This window comes from Vidua chalybeata, chromosome 1, assembly GCF_026979565.1.
Source record: "Vidua chalybeata isolate OUT-0048 chromosome 1, bVidCha1 merged haplotype, whole genome shotgun sequence".
Taxonomy (NCBI): domain Eukaryota; kingdom Metazoa; phylum Chordata; class Aves; order Passeriformes; family Viduidae; genus Vidua; species Vidua chalybeata.
In genome coordinates this window covers 47,577,253-47,598,416 of record NC_071530.1, presented here as the reverse complement: position 1 = coordinate 47,598,416, position 21,164 = coordinate 47,577,253, and the positions used below count along the sequence as shown (strand labels likewise).

The 21,164-nt window shown below is 38.3% G+C and overlaps 1 protein-coding gene and 1 long non-coding RNA gene across 4 annotated transcripts in view; one reads left to right on the top strand and one right to left on the bottom strand.

The window, feature by feature from the left end:
• ELMO1 (engulfment and cell motility 1) overlaps positions 1-21,164 on the top strand; it is a 302,773-nt gene that overhangs the window by 109,335 nt on the left and 172,274 nt on the right. For all 3 annotated transcript variants that reach the window (XM_053942149.1, XM_053942139.1, XM_053942157.1), the window contains exons 10-14: positions 2,373-2,524; positions 3,393-3,471; positions 7,190-7,240; positions 8,692-8,814; positions 10,176-10,307. In XM_053942149.1, coding sequence (XP_053798124.1) covers positions 2,373-2,524; positions 3,393-3,471; positions 7,190-7,240; positions 8,692-8,814; positions 10,176-10,307 — 537 coding nt within the window. The remainder of the gene's footprint in view (positions 1-2,372; positions 2,525-3,392; positions 3,472-7,189; positions 7,241-8,691; positions 8,815-10,175; positions 10,308-21,164) is intronic.
• Positions 18,913-21,070, bottom strand: LOC128787771 (uncharacterized). Its single transcript, XR_008430835.1, has 5 exons — positions 21,004-21,070; positions 20,736-20,884; positions 19,767-19,889; positions 19,296-19,439; positions 18,913-19,116 (listed from the first exon to the last, which is right to left on the bottom strand). It is a non-coding gene; the product is annotated as an uncharacterized LOC128787771 (long non-coding RNA).

The following is a 21,164-nucleotide window of genomic DNA, read 5'->3' as shown; positions in this document are numbered from 1 at the left end:
TTTTTGATGTTAAAAGCCCTCTCTGTGTATGGTGCTTAATAAACAGAAAACAGCAAATAACACAAATTTGAACTCCTGTTGATTCCTGTCTCTTCTAAAGAAGGACCTCTTTTTTTTTTTTTCCCCACCAGAACTTCATGTGTGGGAATAGAATTTTTTTTAATGCAGTTTTATTCTCCCTGGAACTTGCATGACTTATTTTTCAAGGTAGACAAGCCTATTATTTATGGCCAGACTTCATGCTTCAGCAAGGTGTTTATGAATACACACAGCTTGACATGCAAGTTACCCAGCATATGTTTTGCATCTATGTTCAGTGTGATATGTCTTTTTAAACACACAAGACAGCTTTATACCTTGTGTTTGTGTTTATGATTAAAAGATGCTATGGTCCAAGGTCAGGAGAATAAATGAGGCTGAGGCAGCCTTTCTTAGCGGAGGTTCCAGTTATCTATAATGGTACATTTCTGCAGGTTCCTGATATGAAGATAGTATATCCCAGTGAAGCATTAACTGCCACCTGAAGGAGCTGCTGCACCAAGAATAATTCATAAATGTCAGGGCTCCTAAAGACATGACAGAAATCTGGCAATCTGGGACACAGTCTGGACACATGGTTTTCCTGCTACACAAGCAATCCATGGATGCCTGAAAACTGAAGCATCCAGGGGGACACTCGGTTTAATGAGTGTAATAATAACTCTGCACTGTGAGCAGTGCAGAGTTGCTGTGTGCATACACTGCCCCTGTTGTGGGCCCTGTGGAGATCTGGCAGCTCTGGCTGCAGTGCATCAAAACACATCTGGATTACCATTAACAGAGGTGGGGTAGCACAGTGCTTCTGACATGCAGATTGTTGCTCTAAAAAGCATGTTGTGCTTTGTATACTACTGTAAATATTATTTGGCTCAGGACTTGCTGTGAGAAGATACTGAGAGTCCAAAACAGAAAAAGGCTAATTGAGTTGGCTCTCTCCTCCTGTTTTCTATGCATTCATGGCTTGGTTATTTACAGAAAGTAAAGTAAATGTATATTCTGTGAATTGAATTTCGTTTGGTGTAGGATGTTCCTGCTGTGGTAATGCAAACCAAGTAGCACAGCAAACAGCAAAAAGAAAAGTGCTGTAATAGATTAGAAAAAGAAAAATCCCCCTTTCTTTCTTGTCTCCAGCCAAAGCTGGGTGTTTTGCTCCTTCAGTACTATTTATGATGTCACAAGTGCAAAACAATGCTGTTGTCACATATTTAATGTGACTTTTACAGGCAGCTGGACAGCTTTTTCAAGCATAGAACGGGCCTTCCTTCCTCCTAAAGGGAAACAATTCTTAGGTCTCAGCAAGCATCCAGAACTGGAAACAGTAGTTATGACTACAGTAGTGGCTTGTAGCAGGAATCCTGAAGAGATGCGTGAAGTTTTCTGGAAGGAACATATCAGACTTGAGACAGGGCCACTGTAGTCTGTTACTTGGCTGTAGAGTGCACGTAACTGTGATCACACTACATTTCTGTCTGTGCTTTCTTGGCGCCTTTCATTTTGTCTGTGCTGGTGTTGGTGTATTTGAAGAAAACCCCTGCAATTCTTGCTCTCTGCATCAGCAGAAGGCAGGTTTCTTCCCGGGAAGCTGGGTACATGGGCTGGGCAGCATGCTGGAGAGCATGTGTTGCCACATCTTACTGCACAGCTGTGTTGACTCTGCAGATGAGCGTGCAGCTTGTCATTGCCACACTGCAAAATAGCAGAGGTCAAACTTGGTTTTAATTAATGTGCCATTTGCTTGTGGCAGCTTGCAGTAAAAGGGAAGGTTATTAATGAAAAGCTCGACTCTAGACAGAGTTATGGAACCACTTGTCCTGATCATCAACAGAGTTTTAATTGGTAACCTGGAAAGAGCTTTCAGCATTATTGGTAACAACAAGCAGAAGAAAAAGGCATGTTTTTCTAGACTGTGTTTTGCAGAAAGCTAGGTTATAAATTTCTCTTTTGAAACATTTGCCTTAAGCCTAGATATTTTTAGCCAGTACCAGTTTTCTTCTGGAGAAAATGAGAACTAGTTTCCTTGTTTTTTCCAAAGATTTCTACACAAAAATTAGAATTGTTTAATTTTTTAACGTTAATCTATCATACATTTCAGTCATGTGAATATTGATCATAACCTTTGGTGACTTGAGCCAGCTGTAGAACCTATGCCACTGTGTTCTTTGATGGTATATACTGTGCCCAGTTGATAATTTTCAGGTATTCACTTATAACTGGAATGTGGACAAGACTACCTTTTGTCCTAATGCCTTTCTGAATCACACTGACAGTTTTCTTTCTTACCTTTCCCTGTTTTCATGACAAGGTGCAAATTCTCTGAATGATTGTATTTGTAGATAGCAAGCTATGTGAACAAATTTGCCTCAGACATCTCTATCTTGCAACGGTCGCTGGCAATCTTGGAATCGATGGTGCTCAATAGCCATGACTTGTACCAGAAGGTAGCGCAGGAGATTACAATTGGGCAGCTAATCCCACATCTGCAAGGGTGAGTGTCTTTGACTACCACTTGATATGGTGCATATTTTTTCCCCAAAAAATCTGGAGAAAAGCCAGTAGCATAAAGACCAGCGATGGATCTCCTTTATGATTCCTGCCTCCACTACAAGTGACTGCATAACAGGTAGCAATCTTTCTGGAGTTGCCTGGTTGTTAGGTTTTAGTTTCTTTTTTTAATTTTGTTTTGTTTGTTTTTCTATAAGATATCTATGTAGTTGGAAGTGGGGAATGAAGAGAAAAGCACCCTGTGGTAATGAAATGCTTAATTAGCATACAGATGGGGTTGTTTTGCTTGCCAGACTCTGGGAAGTGTGGAAGACAAAAGCTGCTCAACTTTTGCTGAATGTATATTTGAAAAAGGAAGGGCTTTTCTTAAATAGTAATGTGAAGTGCTTAAATGGATGGAAGCTGCCTCGTGTAGCATAGAGTAATGTACTGTGCATAGTTACGCTTGTCTCCCACCTGTGACATTTTCAATGTACCTGAAAACTTTAATACCAGCAGGTTCATTTCCAGAAGCCTTTAGGGAAGATTCCTCTTCCTATCTCCAGCTGTTGTGCACCTGACAGAAACTGGTTATCAGACTCTTACTATGATCAGTGGAGGGTCAATGGCAGTTCAAGGAGTAGTTCATTCCACTTTTTAAGAATTCTGAGTCTCCCTTCAAGACATCATCTCTCTCTCAATAATGAAGAAAGCCTGGTCACGACCAACCTTGGTTACCTAATGTACATGGTTAACATGAAGCACAAGCAGCTCCTCCACTTCTACCTGCAGAAATGCAGCTGGAAGATAATTTTCTACAGCTCATGGGCATTTGTGTTCTTCTCTCACGTTAACAACATTGTTCCAAACAGGACAGACCAAGAAATCCAGACGTACACCATTGCGGTGATAAATGCACTCTTCCTTAAAGCACCGGATGACAAGAGGCAGGTAAGTTGAGGGGGCCTGTATACCTGTGCATCTGTAGGAGAAAAAGTGTTTCATATTCATACCTGCAGTTGTCCCATCACACTTTTCCTGCAGTTAATTCAAACTGAAACTAGTTCTGTTTTTTCATGATGGGATATAATTCATTTTCATGGAACTACCTCCATCTTGTACCAGTATTAGGAGGGATTAAGCATTCTTCCATGCTTTTGTAGTTCCCTTTGACCTCATATGAACCATATTGACTGTGGCTGACTGTAGTATTTCTTGTACTGAACTCTTTGCCAGCACAGCTTGTAAACTCAGGCTATTTTTTGGTACCATGTTTTTCCCCCAGATTTTTTATTAAAAAGTTTGTTTCTTTTGAAAACAAAAATATCTTGCTGTGTAAGCATTTAATGACTTTTACAGTCTGCTATTTTTGTGCCAGATATCAGGAAATATTTCAAGATTGCTACTTGATGTTAAGTGGGCATGGAATGTGAAGTGCTATGAAATAGTGAAGTTTTATCCATGTTTATGAAGTTACTAGCCTGTGTCAAAACAGATTTATGCATTTATGTATTTAACATTTCTGCCACCAGGAACAGTGATGATAATTCTTGTAGTGACATACTGTTACTGTCCAGAACAAGTTCACTGATATTTGCTGATCAGTTCTGACATGGACTTTCCTTAGATTTATTTACATTTTTAAATGCTGGTGACTGTTTAAACAAGCATCAAAGCCCTAATGAGGGTTTTTCAGGGGGGTTTGATTGGTATTGGGCTTTGTTTTTTGTTCTTAAAAATATTTTTAACATTGTAAACAGGGAAAAGCGTAACCATGGTTTAATTAGGAAAAAAAGGCTCTTCCACCCCTTACCCTCTCTTTTTTTACTTCTTCCTCCAATACAGTCTTCTATAACTAAGGCAAGAAGGCACGTAATAACCAAAAATTAGAATAAAATATTTTCTTTCAATTTTGGCATAAATTTATAATATATTCTTGTAAGAAACCCAAATATTTTGGTTTTTGCATTTGTGAATAGTTGCTGCTGTGTTTCTGTGAAAAATATGCCTTGTCATATTTGAAGTGGAGGAACAGTGTCACATGTAGATAAGACTTTAGTATTAATCAGTGGGCTTGTGTTCTTGAATGACAGACAGTAACACAGTGTATTGCCAGCAAGCAAAACTGCATCTTGCCAACAGTGTAACCACCAAGTGAGGCTGGCAGTGAGCCAGACAGACTTCACCTGTAGTACCTGGTGCTGTGACATAAAACTGTTAGTCACTGTGTTTATGATCACCAGGAGATAATGATCTGCTTTGGCTTTGAAGAGTAATAGCTCTGACACTTGCAGGAATTTTTCCTCAGCCTTTAATAACCCAGAACATGCAGTCAGAATGTGTTAGGTTTCTCTTTATGTCTGTCTTGTGGTTAATTAGTAAACCATACAATAGAGAAGGTAGGTGTCCATTGCCTTCCAAATGCATTAACAGATGGCACTTACTGAACTCTGTCTTTCTAAGACAATGAACTGAGGTGATATAGTCTCATGCAATTATCTGGTGATGGGCACTCAAAAGTTAATGTTCCACTCACTACTTAATATGGTTAGAAGTGAGAAGCTGCACCAAAGCTCATATGACTCTGGGAGCTTTGGCACCCTCTCTGCTGCCGACATACAGGCATGATGTGGATGGCTGCTCTGCAATTAAGGAAGGGATTTAAATTGGCACTGCTGTCTAAATTCTTTCCCCTCACTTTTTTTTTTTCCTGTCTCTCTGTTTCTGCAATGCAAAACCCAAAAAGTCCAAGACTTTTCTTTTTAATGAGGACTCCCTGGTTGCTTTGCTTGCTCTGCTTCTTCTACCCCTGTCAAGGACCAAATCATCTAGAGAAACTTAGGTTATTAATAAAAGAAGAAAATAAAAAGGTCTTTTGGGAAAGAGCTGAGAGTTTGAGCATTGAAATGATACTGTGAATGTTTGAAACACTTCTTTCTCATTTTTCTGCATTTTTTGCAGAAATATTGCTATGGGAAATGAGGTGGCAAATTTGGTCAGATAATTCTTGTTCTCATCAGCTAGGACAGTGCTTATATTAGAAGAGGCAGCTTATTAGCTGCTAATATAGCCTTTTTGGAGACAAAGTTAATTTTGATGCAATAATTGGTTTTTTGAATGCTTGTTGCTTCAATCAATTTTAGTCCAATGACAAAAAACCCAGTATCTCGATAACAGCTTTTTAAATGATAGCTATAAGAAAGAAGTAACAATTTGATAATCTTCTAAAATGTAATTAGAAAAGTTTCCTTTTTATCATTTTCTTTGCATTGAATGCAGAAATGACATTTTATATTATGTACCTGCTAATCTTTTGGCAGTGGATACATAGTTTGACAAAAATCCAGTCAGTGTGTTCCAAGCAACATCGAAGTATATAATGTGCCTGGCACTCCCCCTAGAGCTGAGTTGCGCATTTCTGGAAGAGATGGAAGCATCTATATCATCCATTCCTTTGCTGTTATGTGCAATTGAAACCTGCACAGCCAGAAAAGACTTAAAACCTGAAGCTGAGTTGCTCTTGTCGTTGGTCCCTTGTTCATTCTTTATCGCTGCCATGTTCTGTTGCAGCACCCTTTACCTGGTACAAAGAAGAGTTCAATATCTCTGATGCCTCCCATCTCACAACTATTTGAGAATAAATATACAAAGAATTATTTTCTTTTTCTGAGCAAGTTCTCACCTAACACTTGGTTTATTTACACTGTTTCTGCAGATGTTTTTTAGTCATCCATCCTTTGTATGTTTAATGTTATAGTCTCAGTTTTTCTGTCTTCTACGGGATTTTTTTTATATATAAAAGCTACTAGTATTTATTCTACATTAGTCTTCGGCTCTCACAAAGTTCAGCAGGAACGCACTGCATGTGCAAGCATATCTCTCATACAGACACATACACACATTTCTATACTGATGGAAAAGCTCATGGAACTTAAAAATAGGGCATGCTCTTGTAGGTATGGTTAAGATTAGACTCTTATGCTTGGTAAGTATAAAATATGCCCTCCTATGCACTGTAGGGCAGTTTGCAGCATGGACAGTTGGGATGAGCTGCTTGAGCATTAAAGGAAAAGCATATTTGCCTTGATAGTGATTTCAGACAGTCTAGAAAGACAAGTTAAGTTAAATCAAAATCAATGGCAACATTGCTACTAAAATACAGGGGAGAATTATAATTTGTTATAATGAAACAGTACTGAATTGTAGACTGATTTATTGAATGGAAGTTAGAACACTTGATTTTAAAATAGCTGAAATATCAAAGTAAATAAGCATTTTATTTGTCATGTTTTAAAGTCCTGGCTGGCTTCCAGTCCGTGCTTCCTTCTGTATTGCTTATGGAGGAAGGTTGTGCTTGAACAAGTGTTTAAATACTGTCTTGAACCCACAGAGGTCTCTTCTGAAGTCTTTCACTGAGGGTTATGGATCACTGGAACCCTCAGCTTGTGATGTACTATCTTGGTCTCTCTTCTCATGGTATTCTGACTTTGTGATTCCCCAAATAATGCATACAGTCATAATGCTGATATGCTGCTTCCTTGCATTTATAAGTAACAGTGCAGAAATGTAAGCCTTTTAAGCCAGTGTGCTTTTCTAGCTATGACATTAAAATATCTGCTTCTGGCTATTTTTTTTAATTTTTTTTTTTTTTTTTTTTTTACTAAATCAGGAAATGGCAAACATTTTGGCACAAAAGCAGCTTCGTTCCATCATCTTAACTGTAAGTATATGGTTGTCAAAGTTACTGTTAAGTAGGAGAGAGGAAAGGTGACTCCATTTTTGGTTTTCATAGGTCTTATCTTAATATATTTTAATTGCCTTTGTATTTTGATATGTTTGGAAGCCTTATAATATAGAAGATAATATTGGAATGGTGGTTTGAATAGGTTCAAAACTGCTTTTTGGAAGGGTTATTTTCCAAGTCAGAAATTGTGGTTTCTTCATGAAAACAGAGTATTAAATACCACTGTGTTTTTTGGTTATTTTGATTATTCTGTCTTGATTGACACAATTCATCATGACTTGCACCCAAGAAGAATGAATTAAAGCTAATGAAATAATTAATATAATATTGAACACCTGAATCTGCTGTCATGGAAAATCAGGGATTTTGCCTTTGATATTTGACTAGATTACTTCTCCAATGGAATGAGGGAAAATCTTTCTCCCTAGTGAGTGTAAAACTAACCGAACAAACAAACAGCCCTCATACTTTCTCATTTGCTATCAGATTTTCACTGATGCATATAAAACCCCCAGTTTTTATTTCAGAAGGCATGTTTGTACACTGGGTGAGTTCTAAAGAAGTTTGGAACAATCATAAGGATAATATTCTTAGGTGTTTATTTATTGTCATAAAATTCTCCAGTGCCTTTCGGCAGACAGATTCTTTTATTCTCTGGAACTGTACAACATCTGTTGACATATCCAGCTCCCATTTGATGATTCTTTCCTTATGTCCTTTGCTGTGTTTGGAGGCCTGAGTCTGTTTCCATATAAAACTACTTGGTGTTTTTGGCACACCAGGGATTTTTAAATTGTCCATCAGTTTTGTGTTTGCTTTCTGAATGGGATAGTTCTGCACATATAGGGCATCATATACTAACGTATTTCTGGGCAGTCTTCCTCATACAGATTGGAGTTGTCTAGTAGAGGCAGGATTGTGTGGTGTGATGCTGGCTCTCTGTTGAGCCCTGCTATTCTATTCACTGTATTCTCTGGCTGTGTTTGCAGCCTGAATATGTTTCTGCTCAGACAGCTACTCTCTTAAATATTTTCTTAATATTATCTCTTAGAAAAAACAAAATAAAATACAGAGCTCTAAAACTCTTGGGGTAGAATTAATTTTCTTTGAAGTGATTTCTCAGCATTTTTTTTTTATGCTACTTTTCAATATAGGCACAGACCCTATGTAGTGTAAAGTCCTGTCTCCTTAAGTTATTTAAAAAGTATCTGAATCAGTAGTGCTAGTCCTGGTTTGATTTTCAGGGGTGGGGGTGGGTTTGTGTTTGAGGTTCTTTTGGCTGTTTGGGTTTGTTTTTTTTTTTTTTTTATTTCTGAAGTAAGCAGCAAACACTACTGCATATCAAGCACATACATAGGAATGAAAACACCTGACTGCATGCACTGCAATTTTCTGATTCACCAAAGTCTGCCTCTTTTTCTTTGCAGCATGTTATCAGGGCACAGAGGGCCATCAATAATGAAATGGCACACCAGCTATATGTTCTGCAAGTACTTACGTTTAATCTTCTGGAAGATAGAATGATGACAAAAATGGATCCACAAGATCAAGTAAGCATCTGGCATGATCTGGTCTTAGCAGGAAGACAACAACTCCTCACTGATGTACCTAAAACTCTTCATGGAGGAGAAAAACCACTTGCTAGCAACATTTTACCTAAGTCATCTCATTTTCTCTGTCTGTGAAGTTGGGTTATGTTTTTTGGTTCTAAGAAGATGCACAGGCTATTTCATTCCTTGTGCAAAAGTATAACAAAATGGCCAGGCAACTCTCCTTAGCATGTAGTTCCATGAACTGAATTTTCTGTCTTCCTGAGCAGAAATTCTGAGCAGCTGTCCAGCATTTGTTTCCTTTGTGCCCCTGTCAGAAGCATTAGAGATGTATGGTCCTTCCTGAAAGTACTTCTGTAGAGCTAAATTAAATGTTTGCATTAAAATTATCTGTCAAACTAGAGTTGACGTTAAATTGTGTAACAATAAACCCTGGTTTTGTTACCGGGAACCTATAAAATACTTCATTTGTTTATTGCTCACTGTGTGCAGACATTGACTTTGATATTGTTCATTGTGCAAAAAGTGACACTCCCCTAAGATATTCAAGAGATTTAAATATAGGGTTGATGAGTCATAGGGATAATGTGTTTTGTTTCTTTAATTTTTGTGGCTTCCATTTAGGCCCTGTACAAGGAAGAACCTGATTTTAAGCTGAAGTTATCTTAAGACTTGCTAATAATTTGGAGAAGAGAAGGTGGGAGAGTGAGATAGTTGTAAACATAAGTAACATCATGCTGTAGGATTTTATGCTTCCTAAGTTTGAGATGGAAGAGTTTGACTCTTGGGAATGTACATGCAGTCAATTAGTGCATATCTCCATAGAAAATGACTAGCACAGTGTTGTTAATATTGCTGGTAGGGTGGTTATCACTGTCTTGAGACATTTCCAGCTGCAGTAATTCCTCTCTTGCCGATTTCTGCAGTAGCAAAAATGGATAGTTACCAAAATGAATGCAGAGTGCTGAGTCATTTTGTGTTCATCCAGCAAGGTGCTTAAGTACCAGCTTAATCATCAGCTTAATTTTAAATGTGTGTGATCTCTTGGCTTCTGTGGTTAAAATTGTGCAGTCAGAGGCCTTGCTAACATAGGTCCCACTTCTGGAAGTCAACACTTAAGTACCCACGTGTGAATCTCATAAATGTGAGGACTTTCGAAAGTGGGAACCGTGAGGTCATTCTTGCTGACTGTCTCTCTAAGTATGAAGTAGGGAATTTAGACAAAAAAACTTTTGGCAGTGGGCAGGAATACCATGGTTTGAAACACTTATTGTGGTATTGTTTAATTAAGTGAGAGATCAGTTATTTTAACCAATTTTTTAACCTTTTTTTAACCTTATGTTAACCTTGTTTTAACATAGGCTCAGCGGGATATCATATTTGAACTCAGAAGAATTGCATTTGATGCCGAATCTGAACCTAACAACAGCAGTGGCAGTATGGAGAAACGGAAATCTATGTACACTCGAGACTATAAAAAACTTGGATTTATTGTGAGTATTTTTGTGTGATAGTCCACTGAAAGTGAATGCATGCATCCATTATAGTACATCTTTTCATTAGTCTCTTCTCTTACTTGGTCTTCTGTCTATTTCCTTAAAGGGAATAACTTTCCTGCCCTTCCCCAGAAACCCTACTAACTCCAAGTGGCAGCTTTAGCAGAAGCCAGGGTGCTGGAATGGAGGCTATAAATTCTTTACATGGGATAGGCAAGCAAGTAGAGGTAGTGGTGTAGACCTGTATGTTAGGTAGTGTTTTGACTGCCCTGAGCTTGATAATGGTGACAATAGGATTGGGTATTTATGGGTAAGGACCAGGAAGAAGGTCAGTGAGGTAGATTTCATGGTGGGAGTCTGTTATAGGCCACCCAACCAGGATAAAGAAGCAGGCAAAATATTCCACAAGTATCTGGGAGAATTCTCAAGATCTCTAATCCTTGTTCTCACAGGGTACTTTGACCTTACCAGATGTCAGCTGGAAATATGATACAGCAGAAAGGAAGCATTCTAGGACATATTTGGAGTGTGTGGAGGATAATTGAGGCCAAGTGTATGAAGTTAAGTAAGGCAAAGTGCTGGGTCCTGCAACCCCTTGCAATGATCCATACCTGGGGAAGTGTATCTGAAAAGCTGCTCAAAGGGAAAGATCCTGGGGTTTTTGGTCAGCAGCTAGCTGAACATGAGCCAGTGTGTGCCCAGATGGCCAAGAAGGCCAATGGTATCCTGGCCTGGATCAGCAGTAGTGTGGCCAGCAGGACCAGGGCAGTGATTGTGCCCCTGTACTCAGCACTGGTGAGGCCACACCTCGAGTACTGTTCTCAGTAAGAAAGATATAGGAAGGTGCTGGAATTTGTCTAGAGAAGGGTAACAAAACAGGTGAAGGGTCTGGAGCACAAGGCTGATGAGGAGCAGCTGAGGTAGCTGGGGGTGTTTTGCCTGGAGAAAAGCAAGCTCAAGGGAGACCTCATTGCTCCCTACAACTCCATGGAAGGAGTGCAGTAGCCTTGTGGGGGTCAGTCTCTTCTTCCAAGCAACATGTTACAGGACAAGATAGTTTTAGATTGGGTATTCAATAAAATTTCTTAATGGAAAGAATTGTCACACATGGGAGCAGGCTGCCCAAGGAAGTGGTTGAGTCATGGGCCCTGGAGGATTTTAAAAGATGTGTGGATGTGGCTCTTAGGGACATAGATTAGTGGTGATAATAGCACAGTTGGAATCAATTATCTCAGAGGTCTTTTCCAACCTAAACAATTCCATGATTCTTGCTGGAAGAAATAACTACCTGAAGTTTAAGCACATAGTTTTGCATGACATGCCACCATTAGAATCTAACTTTTAATGATATCTTGGATGAACAGGCATTGCCTAATGGATCTGTGACAGCCCTGTAAAGTCCCTGTAGTTTGTTAGCAATAATATAGACTTATGAACAGAATAAATCTGAGGTATGACTCTATGGACTCCCTTATAGGACCTTGTGTTTTGTTTGCTTAAAGTCCTTCAGTCTGTGAGTAGGGGATGAAGAATCTCTTCTACCCTGACTTAATCAGATGAATTGGAGTTCTGGGCTTGCCTAAAACTCTGTTGGGGAGCAGAGCACGATCTGGCTGAACTGTTGCGCACATTTATATTAACTAATAATGTGCATTTTTTCCCCTCTGGAAACAGAGCGTGCACACACATATTGTGAATTAATATCTGGATTTATTGCTTACTCTAGGTTAGTATGCAGTTTTCTTTCTCCTTAGGTAAAATGGTATGCTTCATATCTCCTGTGATCATTGTCCTGTTGGCCTAGCAGATATACACTGAATATTGTACAGTAGCCACAGTTACAGACAGAGAGGTTTTCAGCACTCTTGGTGCAAACTAGCGCTTGCTGTGCAGTTTGAGTGCTCTGCCCAGCTCTGTGGCATAGGGCTCAATTCTCCCAAAACCACAAAGGAACTGAGTAGAGCTTTTCTGTGTTCTGCTAGCTGTTTTCATTACTGATGAATGAGGAAAAAATTACCACTGGTGTGGTAAGTACACACTGGATCAGTGCTGTTGTATCTGTAAGGAGTAATCAAGTAAATAGTTCCTCAAGGGAGGAAACTAGAATTTTGGGGTTGCAAGCATGATAGCAAAACTAGTGCTTTGAAGGAGCCTTTGAAGCTCAGTGGGAGTTTTCTTTTTTTTTTTTTTTTGTTTTTTGTGGTTTTTTTTTTTTTTTTTTTTTGGGTTTTTTTGGTTTTTTTTTGTCTTGTTGACTCATCCCTCAGCTTCATTACTCCCATTTAAGCTGTTCATTGGGAAGCCTACTGAAAACACTCTGGCAGTTGTCAAGGGTAACTGCAGCAGTGTTTACAGTTTGATTATGATAGCCTTTCAAAAGGGGATTGGGAGCAAAGTTTAGGAGGAAATGGGAACTGGGATTAAAGCAGTGAAGAAAATGTAGGGAAGCATAGTGGGAGATAAGAAGCAATATGTGAAAGTAAACTGTGAAAGAAGCATCATAGCAAGAGCCCTGAAGGGAGACAGGCTATTCTATTAGCAGTATGATGAGGCAAAGTACAAATAATAAAAATGTCAACAGTGAATTGTGAGGAGAGTTATTCTACTCTTGTACAGAAGCTTTACTTTGAGCTAAGAGTCCAGGTGACACTGCAGGTACAACTCTTTTTAACAGCTGAAGAGAAGTACTACCTTCCCCACAGGGCTGGGAAAGGGAGCAGGACCTCTTGTGAAACCTGGCTGCTCATCCCCAGCCTCATACATGGGCAGTGTTCTGACTCCCAGCTGCCTTCACCCCATCGGCTTCTTTTCAACAAAATGTCTTCAGTGCTTTCATCAGCTGCAGGAAAAGAGTTACATTAGCAAACTGATCATGATCAGTGTGAGGTTTGTCTCCTGTCTGCTTCAGCTGCGTGGCACAAGGAACCTGCCAAACAAGAGTCTGACTTGGAATGCTGTCATCATTCCCCTGATGCTGATGGTCAGGAAGCCAATTTCTTGAGCTGATTAAATATTCATTTCAAGGGAGAGAGTAAAGCCATGTCTGGCTATTAAGTTGTTCCTGGACTGCTTGTTCTCATTTTGTACGGGAAATGAAAGAATTCTCTTTATTTTTCTCAGCCTCATCAAAAACCTTGTGCCACTACAAATGTAATGTCAAAAAGAGACAAAGTCCAGACGTGGTTTCAGAAGCTTGTAATGTAATTTGTAAAACTGCATAGTTAGAAACCTACATTCAGCTAAAGCAACCACAGGACCCCACCAGATGATTGTGATGACCAAGTAAAGAGATTTTTAGATGAGATAGTTCTGAGATTTATTAAAATGCTGATGAATGCAACAAAAATGATGACCCAATTAGGAGATCTGGGATTCACTCCACCCTATTGAATTATTTATTATTTTTTGAGTCAATTGCAAATTAAATAGCCTGAATACTCCCCCTTGTATTTGAGTAAGCTTAATTCCTATATTTGAGGTGGAAAATAATTACAAAAAAACTCATAATCCTGTATATTTTCATCATAATTCCTTAAATGGCACTACTGTCATTGAGATGTTGTAATGAATGTGTTTATAGGCAGCTCTGAACAAATGATAAGAAACTTAACATATTGGAAAAAGCAACTCCAATAATCGTATTCTAGAATGGTTTTTCTCAAGTTTTCAATGTGTAGAGCTTCTGAGGATTTTTGTTTGCTTTGTTTTGATTTTATTAAATTACATATAAATGGTTTGTATAAATGCAAAAAGCCAACATGGGAAGTGAATGATTTCATAATTTTGCTGTATTTTACTGGAATTTGCTAGTGTAGCAAAATAAAATGTAGATTAATGAAGGAGATATGAAATAAGTAAGGAACTGTCTGATAAAAAGTGACAATTTAAAGGGGAATTGAGAACGGCGGGATGTTCTCTAAAAGGCAGCCATGGGCTTGACTTTCAGGATATTGGTGGTGGCATAAGAAAGTTAACATATGCTGAAGAAATCTTCTGATGAAACGCATATGGGAAGCAGTGATGGAAGAATCACCATGTCATTTGTCACACTACGACAAGAAATAACTCACGTATTTTACTCAAGATGCAAAAGAAGTTTTATTTCTGACCTCACAATATATAGAATTCTAAAAGTGACAGTGGATTGGAGGCTGAAATTGCCGCCTCTCCAACCACACTGGTCAAACCAACAGTCTATCAATTCTCTCCTCCCACAAAGAAGAATGCAAAACAATCATTAGTGCGTGAGAACTCCAGTAGAAATATGTAAACATCAGAAGGCATAGAAAAATTTTAGAAGAACTTTACAACTTTTAAAAGAAAAGGGCGACAGTCATTCACAAATTAAATGACATTTTGGGTTACACAAACAGAAATAATGTCATTTTATGCAGTCATACAAAGAGCAATGGTGTTAATTTAGGACCCCTGGCAAAAATTTCATCTTCATTCAATATTTTGTCTGTGGGAAAAGATAAGAGAGATTATGTGAGGTAGCTACTAAAAAAGTTAAATGTTAAGCTAGGATTTATCTGGAAAGATATCTTCAGAACATATGAACTGTTGAGGCCATGTTTGCATTTCTTAAACATCATATAGAACACTATATTATTTCAGGAAACTCTGCAGTGGCTTGTGGACTGACTGAATGCAGGTTGTGTGCAGAGGGTGAGACTCCTGCAGTGAGGAGGGAGATGTCTTACAAGAGTTGACTTAAAAAGATTGCCTTTTTAGCCAGTTTGAACGCTGTGGAAATCTCAAGTGTGTGTGTGGCAATGCTGAGAGGGAGGAGGCCGTGTGTAAGGTAAAAGGCAGTGGTGGCATTTCATTTATAGGAGAGATATTTAATTGGAATGATGGGGACAAAATTTGCCACAAGTTTAAAAATGGAGGTCAATTCATTATGGAAATAATGAATATATTTCATTATTATTATTATGTGACATTTTATATATTTCACAATTGTGGGTCCAGGAAACAAAGCATGTGAGGACTGTGTGAAAGGAAAAAAACCACCAACAATCAAGGTTGCTTAGAGCAGTCTGAAGTAAGACATGAATAATTAGATGGATGACTTAAATGGCCACATAGTTGATTTGTTAGACATTGCAAAAATTTTCTATCATGAGGAGAAGCAGCAGCGGCACAGATAATATGGAGGAATTGTCCAAAAAGTCTTAGAAAGAAGCTTCAGAAACAGTTGAGAGTTAGCTAAAGCGTGCCTTAGGCAAAATATAGACCTAAGGATCTTCTGAGATTTCTTTCAGACTTGTAGTTTTTTCTCTTCTGCGTGTCCCAGCTGAGTGGCTACTTTGTTTTATCTTAAGTTGCTTATCTTTAATCTACTTTATCTTAAGTCTTTTATCTTTAACTTTTTCAAAAATCCCTTGTTGTACAGCACAGTATCCAAGCAGCACTTTGAAGATAAGAACTAAGAGTTTTCTCATAGGTTCTTCAGTGGTGCTTCTCATTGTCTCCTAGAATAGTTCATTAGCTGACTGTCCACAGTAACCTCTTTGACATCCTGATATATTCCCCAGATGGAGCCCCTTGACTCTGCTGAAAGGATGTTATCGGGAAAATAATTTGCAATAATGTAATGAATACCTTGTAATCATTACCTGCAAGAGGGACAAACTCAAATGATTCCAGCCTTTAATTGCTGACCTCTTCAACCTACCTAGTAGACCTCTGGTGTGTGTAATTTCCTTGTGCTCACCTGGGAGTTTCTTTTCCCCCTCTCTCATTTTCATGGCATTCTCTGTGTCCCACCCCTGCCCCAGGATTTGAGAGTGAAGGATTAAGTTTAAGCTTTGGGAAAACATGGGGGAAAAATGTTGTTTTAGTGTTTGTTTTCACTTTTCAAATCTGTTTTAATTGGCAGTGAATTGAATTGGCTTTACAGAAGTCAAGTCGGTTTTGCCCATGATGGAACAGTCTCCCTGTCCTTATCTTGGCCAGTGAGCTTTTCCATCCTTTTCCTGCCCTTGCTCTGTTGAAGAGGAGAGTAGGTGAGCAGTTGGGTGGGTGCATGGCTGCTGGCCAAGGCTGACACATCACACCTCCTTTCTGTATTTTGCTAACTCTGTCTTTAGGCTGTTTCTGGGTTTATACACTGAGCTTTGATAGTTTGGAGGCTCCCTGTACTGTGCTATTATGCTTTGCTTTCCAACTTCTTAGATTCTCTGGCCTTTCTCTCTCAGTTACTTACCCTGGTCTTTGGTTTTGTGTTCCCACTCCCCTTGGGCTCTTTCTTCCATTTTGATATCCAGCTGGATCTATCTCCTTCCAGCATGTTTGATCACTCTTATTCATTCATTCATTCATTCATTCATTCATTCATTCATTCATTCATTCATTCATTCATTCATTCATTCATTCATTCATTCTCCCTGAATTTCCTTTTTTATATCCTCACTCCCTCCTTGTGAGGTGGTTCTCCTCTGGATTTTCCTAGTGTCCCTCTCTCCACCTCTTCCTCTAACCCTGTTTGTTCCTCCATCAGTATGAAGCCTGCTCAGTGATTTCCTACTTTTGCACTGAAAGCTGTCAGGACTTTCTAAAGACAGACTCAAATTGCATTTCTTCTGTATTTTATTTTCAGAAGTGAATGGACTAGGTTTAGGCACATGGACCAAATATTAATCTTTGTCTCAGTGTGAAAGTTTCACTTGCCTAATAAATGCTGTCCAAGACATTAAAAGCTGGGAACAGCATCTAGAAATAGGAAGTGTTGTGCATTATAATAATAGCACGATGAGCCCCATCTCTTATGATCTATAGGCAAAGCTCTTTTCTTTTTTTTTTTTTTTTGCCATAAGGTGTGGGGTTCTGACTTGAATAGTTCAACTACAGTTCAATTCTTTTATTCTAAAGATAGGCTGCTACCTTTTGCTTATTTTTCTAGTCTGTGAAGTAGTTGCAACCTAGTTTTGAACAATTTAACTTCAACTGTCGATATATTGCAGCCTACTATTCATGATAAATTATTTGAGTGAAGATTTGAGTCACAGATTTACTGGTGATGATCTGTGCGTATTCAAAAAAAGTTCAGATTTGCAGTGACAGAAAGTGAGTAGATAGTGATAGATAGTGAGTAGATAGTAAGAATTAAGTTGTTGTGTGATGAACATCCACCCTTTATTATTGACTGACGAAAAGTAAAGAGTCAAAGTGCACAATTCTAGGGAATTTGCATGGTGTGAATGAACGTTAGTCAATTACACAGTAGATTGAGTTGAGCTCTAAAAAGTTAACACAGGGCAAGATTGGGATGGAGTTGGGATGCCAAACCGTGCAGGAATATGAATAGTCCTTAAATTCTATGGACTTACTAATGTCAGCTGGATCTCTGATGCCCCCTTGTTCCAGCTGGTCATCTAGATCAATGGTACCAGTTTGCCTGGCTAGGGAGGAAAAACTTTCCTAGGAGAGTGGGTGAGAGGGAGATGGACAGCAGCAAACGCCATATGATGCATTTACTTAGCTATTCTTGTTGAAGACCTGAGGATGGTCATCCTTTTTCTTCCTAAAAAAAGGAAGGCCAGAATATTTGAAGTCTTACAATGTTATGAGTTGTAGGACTGTGAAAGCCCTGAACGGGAAACTGAAATTTTGTGATTTGAGACTGAAATCTGGAACTGGTCTAAAATGCTGAAAAACTCATCACAAAGATTGTGAGCTGTTGTCTGCAGTTATTTCCTTTGGTAGATGATACTCTGCAGTGATCATAGGTTTTTATCATTTGGGAAAGCTTTTCAACTATAATAAAAGCAATGAATCCTTACATTTAGATTTTCTTGTTGGCTTTGGCAGTGCTAGAGGAACATTTTTAGAACAATGCTGCATATGTGCCAAACTAGATCTGATCCTTTTAAAATTTAGACTTGATCCTTTTTAAATTTTAGATTGATAAGATTTAATCACTGGCTTAATGGTAGAACAGCATACATGACAGATCGTCTGTACTACTGAAAGCTATTAGTAGTTTTCCATCCTCCTCCACTCTTTCTACTCCTACAACCCTCTATTTATCTAGCTACTATTTCAAAACTTGTGAAATCAGTTGTTGCTGTGGAAAAAACCCAGAAAAGACTGAAAAGATTTTGTTTTGCTGTGCTACTCATATATGCAGTGCCAGACCATCAGGTCAGTTGCCATATTTCTTTATGTAAATATGGCTCCTTCTAATGCAAAACCCTTTGTCATTTAGTAGTGGCAGCTAATAATTAAGCACCTTTCAGCGCAGCAAAATCCATGTTTTACATTCTGCCCTTTGCCACTGGAATACCCCTAATGTTGGGACCCAGTGGGATAAGTCAGGACTGTACATAGGATTTCTCCTCTCGTTTTTACCTTTACAACCACCAGAGGTTGCTCTTCTCTGCCGTTTGCGAGCTTCATACTCCCGTCATTTCGTTTTGAAGCTAAAATTTTTCGGTGGCTATCTATAAATAAGCCATTACTGATTTATTCTTCCAGGTAAGTTTTGGACGATGAAGACTAATCCTACATATTTATTTCTTGGTGTTAAGAAAGAGTGTAGTTGTAATAGTGACTGTCACTGTCAGGATTTGATAATATTTTAAGTAAAGACACAGAGTTGGAGTTTCATATGACTGTATTTACATTCATAAACACTTATTTGGAAGTGCTGAGACAAATCACATCTTGAGGGTGAGTTTTGTCATTTCTATTTTCACAGAGTAATATTTACCTGTGTAATCCTCTTGCTGTGTACAGGAGTATCACAAGAACAAGATATGATCACTGGGAATAACAGTCCAGGACCTCAAGTAATATTGACCTTAAAGCAGTGAAAACATCTAAGCTGATGTGAATGTTTGAAATGCTTGTGAATTTTATTAATATTGTGTGCAATGTCTTGCTTTCTGCCCTAGCACTCCTGCACTTCTAAGCTTTTTCACTTACAAATTCCTGACTTTGACACTCACCTCTCACTATTCTCTGTACCCTTCTACTTACCCTCTCTTTCCACTCCACTCCTGGTTCGTTTTTTATCTCTAAGCCTGGAAGATGGGGCCAGGAAATGCTCAAGAGAGGCAACATCTTCAGAAAAAGTGTGCTCCAAAGAGATTTGTTAAATCCAGTTAATCCTAAGTATGTATACTGCAAGCAAACACAGCCCATATTCAAAAGGAATTTCAAGACTTAGACAAGAGCAGGTCTTAGAAGTTTTCCTTGCATAGAATCAGTGGGCTTGGATTTTGACAAGCAATTATGTAAAAATTGATTTAGTTAGAGCAATGCAGTGCTTAAGAAAACATTCTTTAAAATGGTCAAATAATTGCTAAAACTTGCTAATGCTTTTGCACAGAAAGAAAATGCTAGGTATTCTATTCTAACACTTAAAATAATTTTAAAGTACCTGAAATTAAAGTTTAAAAATGGAACGTCACAGACAAGTTGAACTGCAGGTGGCACAACCAGATTTACCTGTGATTTAGATATTTTTCTCAAATTTCCCTTTGCTTTTGGCATCTTGCTTTCCTGATGTTTCTGTGAACATTGCTGCTTGATAGATCTCAGGCAGAGCAACCACAAGAAAGGTGCTGAAGGCTATGTGAGAAAGGTGAACAAAATACATGAAGTACAAGAAAATAAAAAAAGAATGGAAAAGTAAGGATATATAAATGAACTGATGATGATACTAAAGATGTAGCTAATGATTTTATTAGTCTATACTGGCATTTGGAGGAGCTGCAATCTGCAAGCCAGTTGTTAATTCTGCAGTTAATTTTTCTGTACCTATATGGAGATAATTCAGTCTGAAAATTGACTTTTTAAAGTTTATTTCCTAAAAATAAAAAGAAAACCAAAACCAAACCCACAAAGGTTCCATTTCATTTGTTGAAGTCTTCACTTTGCTTACTGAAAAATAAAGGAATGTTTTAATTTATTAGATGAATCTTTTAGATTGTTTTACAATATGAAGCACAATGTGGAAATGCCACAGAATGTTTTCTAACAGAGTGCTTAGATCTTCTCTTTACAGTAATACTGAATGTCTGTCAGGATTGTTTTTCTTTATAATTCACCTACAGATAGAAATACTTGGTTTCCCCGCTGTATATGGCTTGATATTATTTGGAGTGCATCAGAATCTCATTTTAAAAGCAAGCTGGTAACTGAAGTGTAATATTTGGCAGCAGAGGGTAACAGTATCACACCAGATGTCAGTTGCTCACCAAAGTTTTTCAACACCTCGCTTTCATGGACACATTCTTTTCAGCCTTAGAAATAGTAGAAATATCTGTTCTGGCTGTAAATTCCCATTTCTCAGTTGAATACCAGCAGATGTTTGATGTTTAGGCTAAATGATACTTCTGTGGGTTACTTAATTTGGCTTGCATATTATGGTTTGTTATACAGTGCACTGTAAATATTTTCCTTTCTGTCACTTACTGGTGAGATATTTTATCCTCCCAAATAACAGTTTGTTCCTGTGTTCTGAGTGTTTTTCAGCCTTGTGTAGGTTCTGTGGCAGGGATGCTTTCTTACAGTCTAGGATTTTTAGTTTTGGTTGTTTTTACCTGCCAGGAGTTTCTACAAATCTGTAAAACAAAGGAATTTGTAAATGTAGTTATAGATCTAATCAGAAAAACTTGTATTTGATTCTAACTCAGACTACAGTCTGCAAATGTGAGCATCAGCAGCAAATCTCTTTTCAAACCTGAGAGGCAGAAATCCAGAAATCCCTCAAGTTTACTCTGATGCTTGGTGCTGTTAGGAACTCATTGGTGTGTGACCTATTGTGATCTTCCCCATAAGCAGACTTTCATAGTTCTAAGCTATTGTTTGCCGTAAACAAAGCATTCCATGGTTCCATGCCAT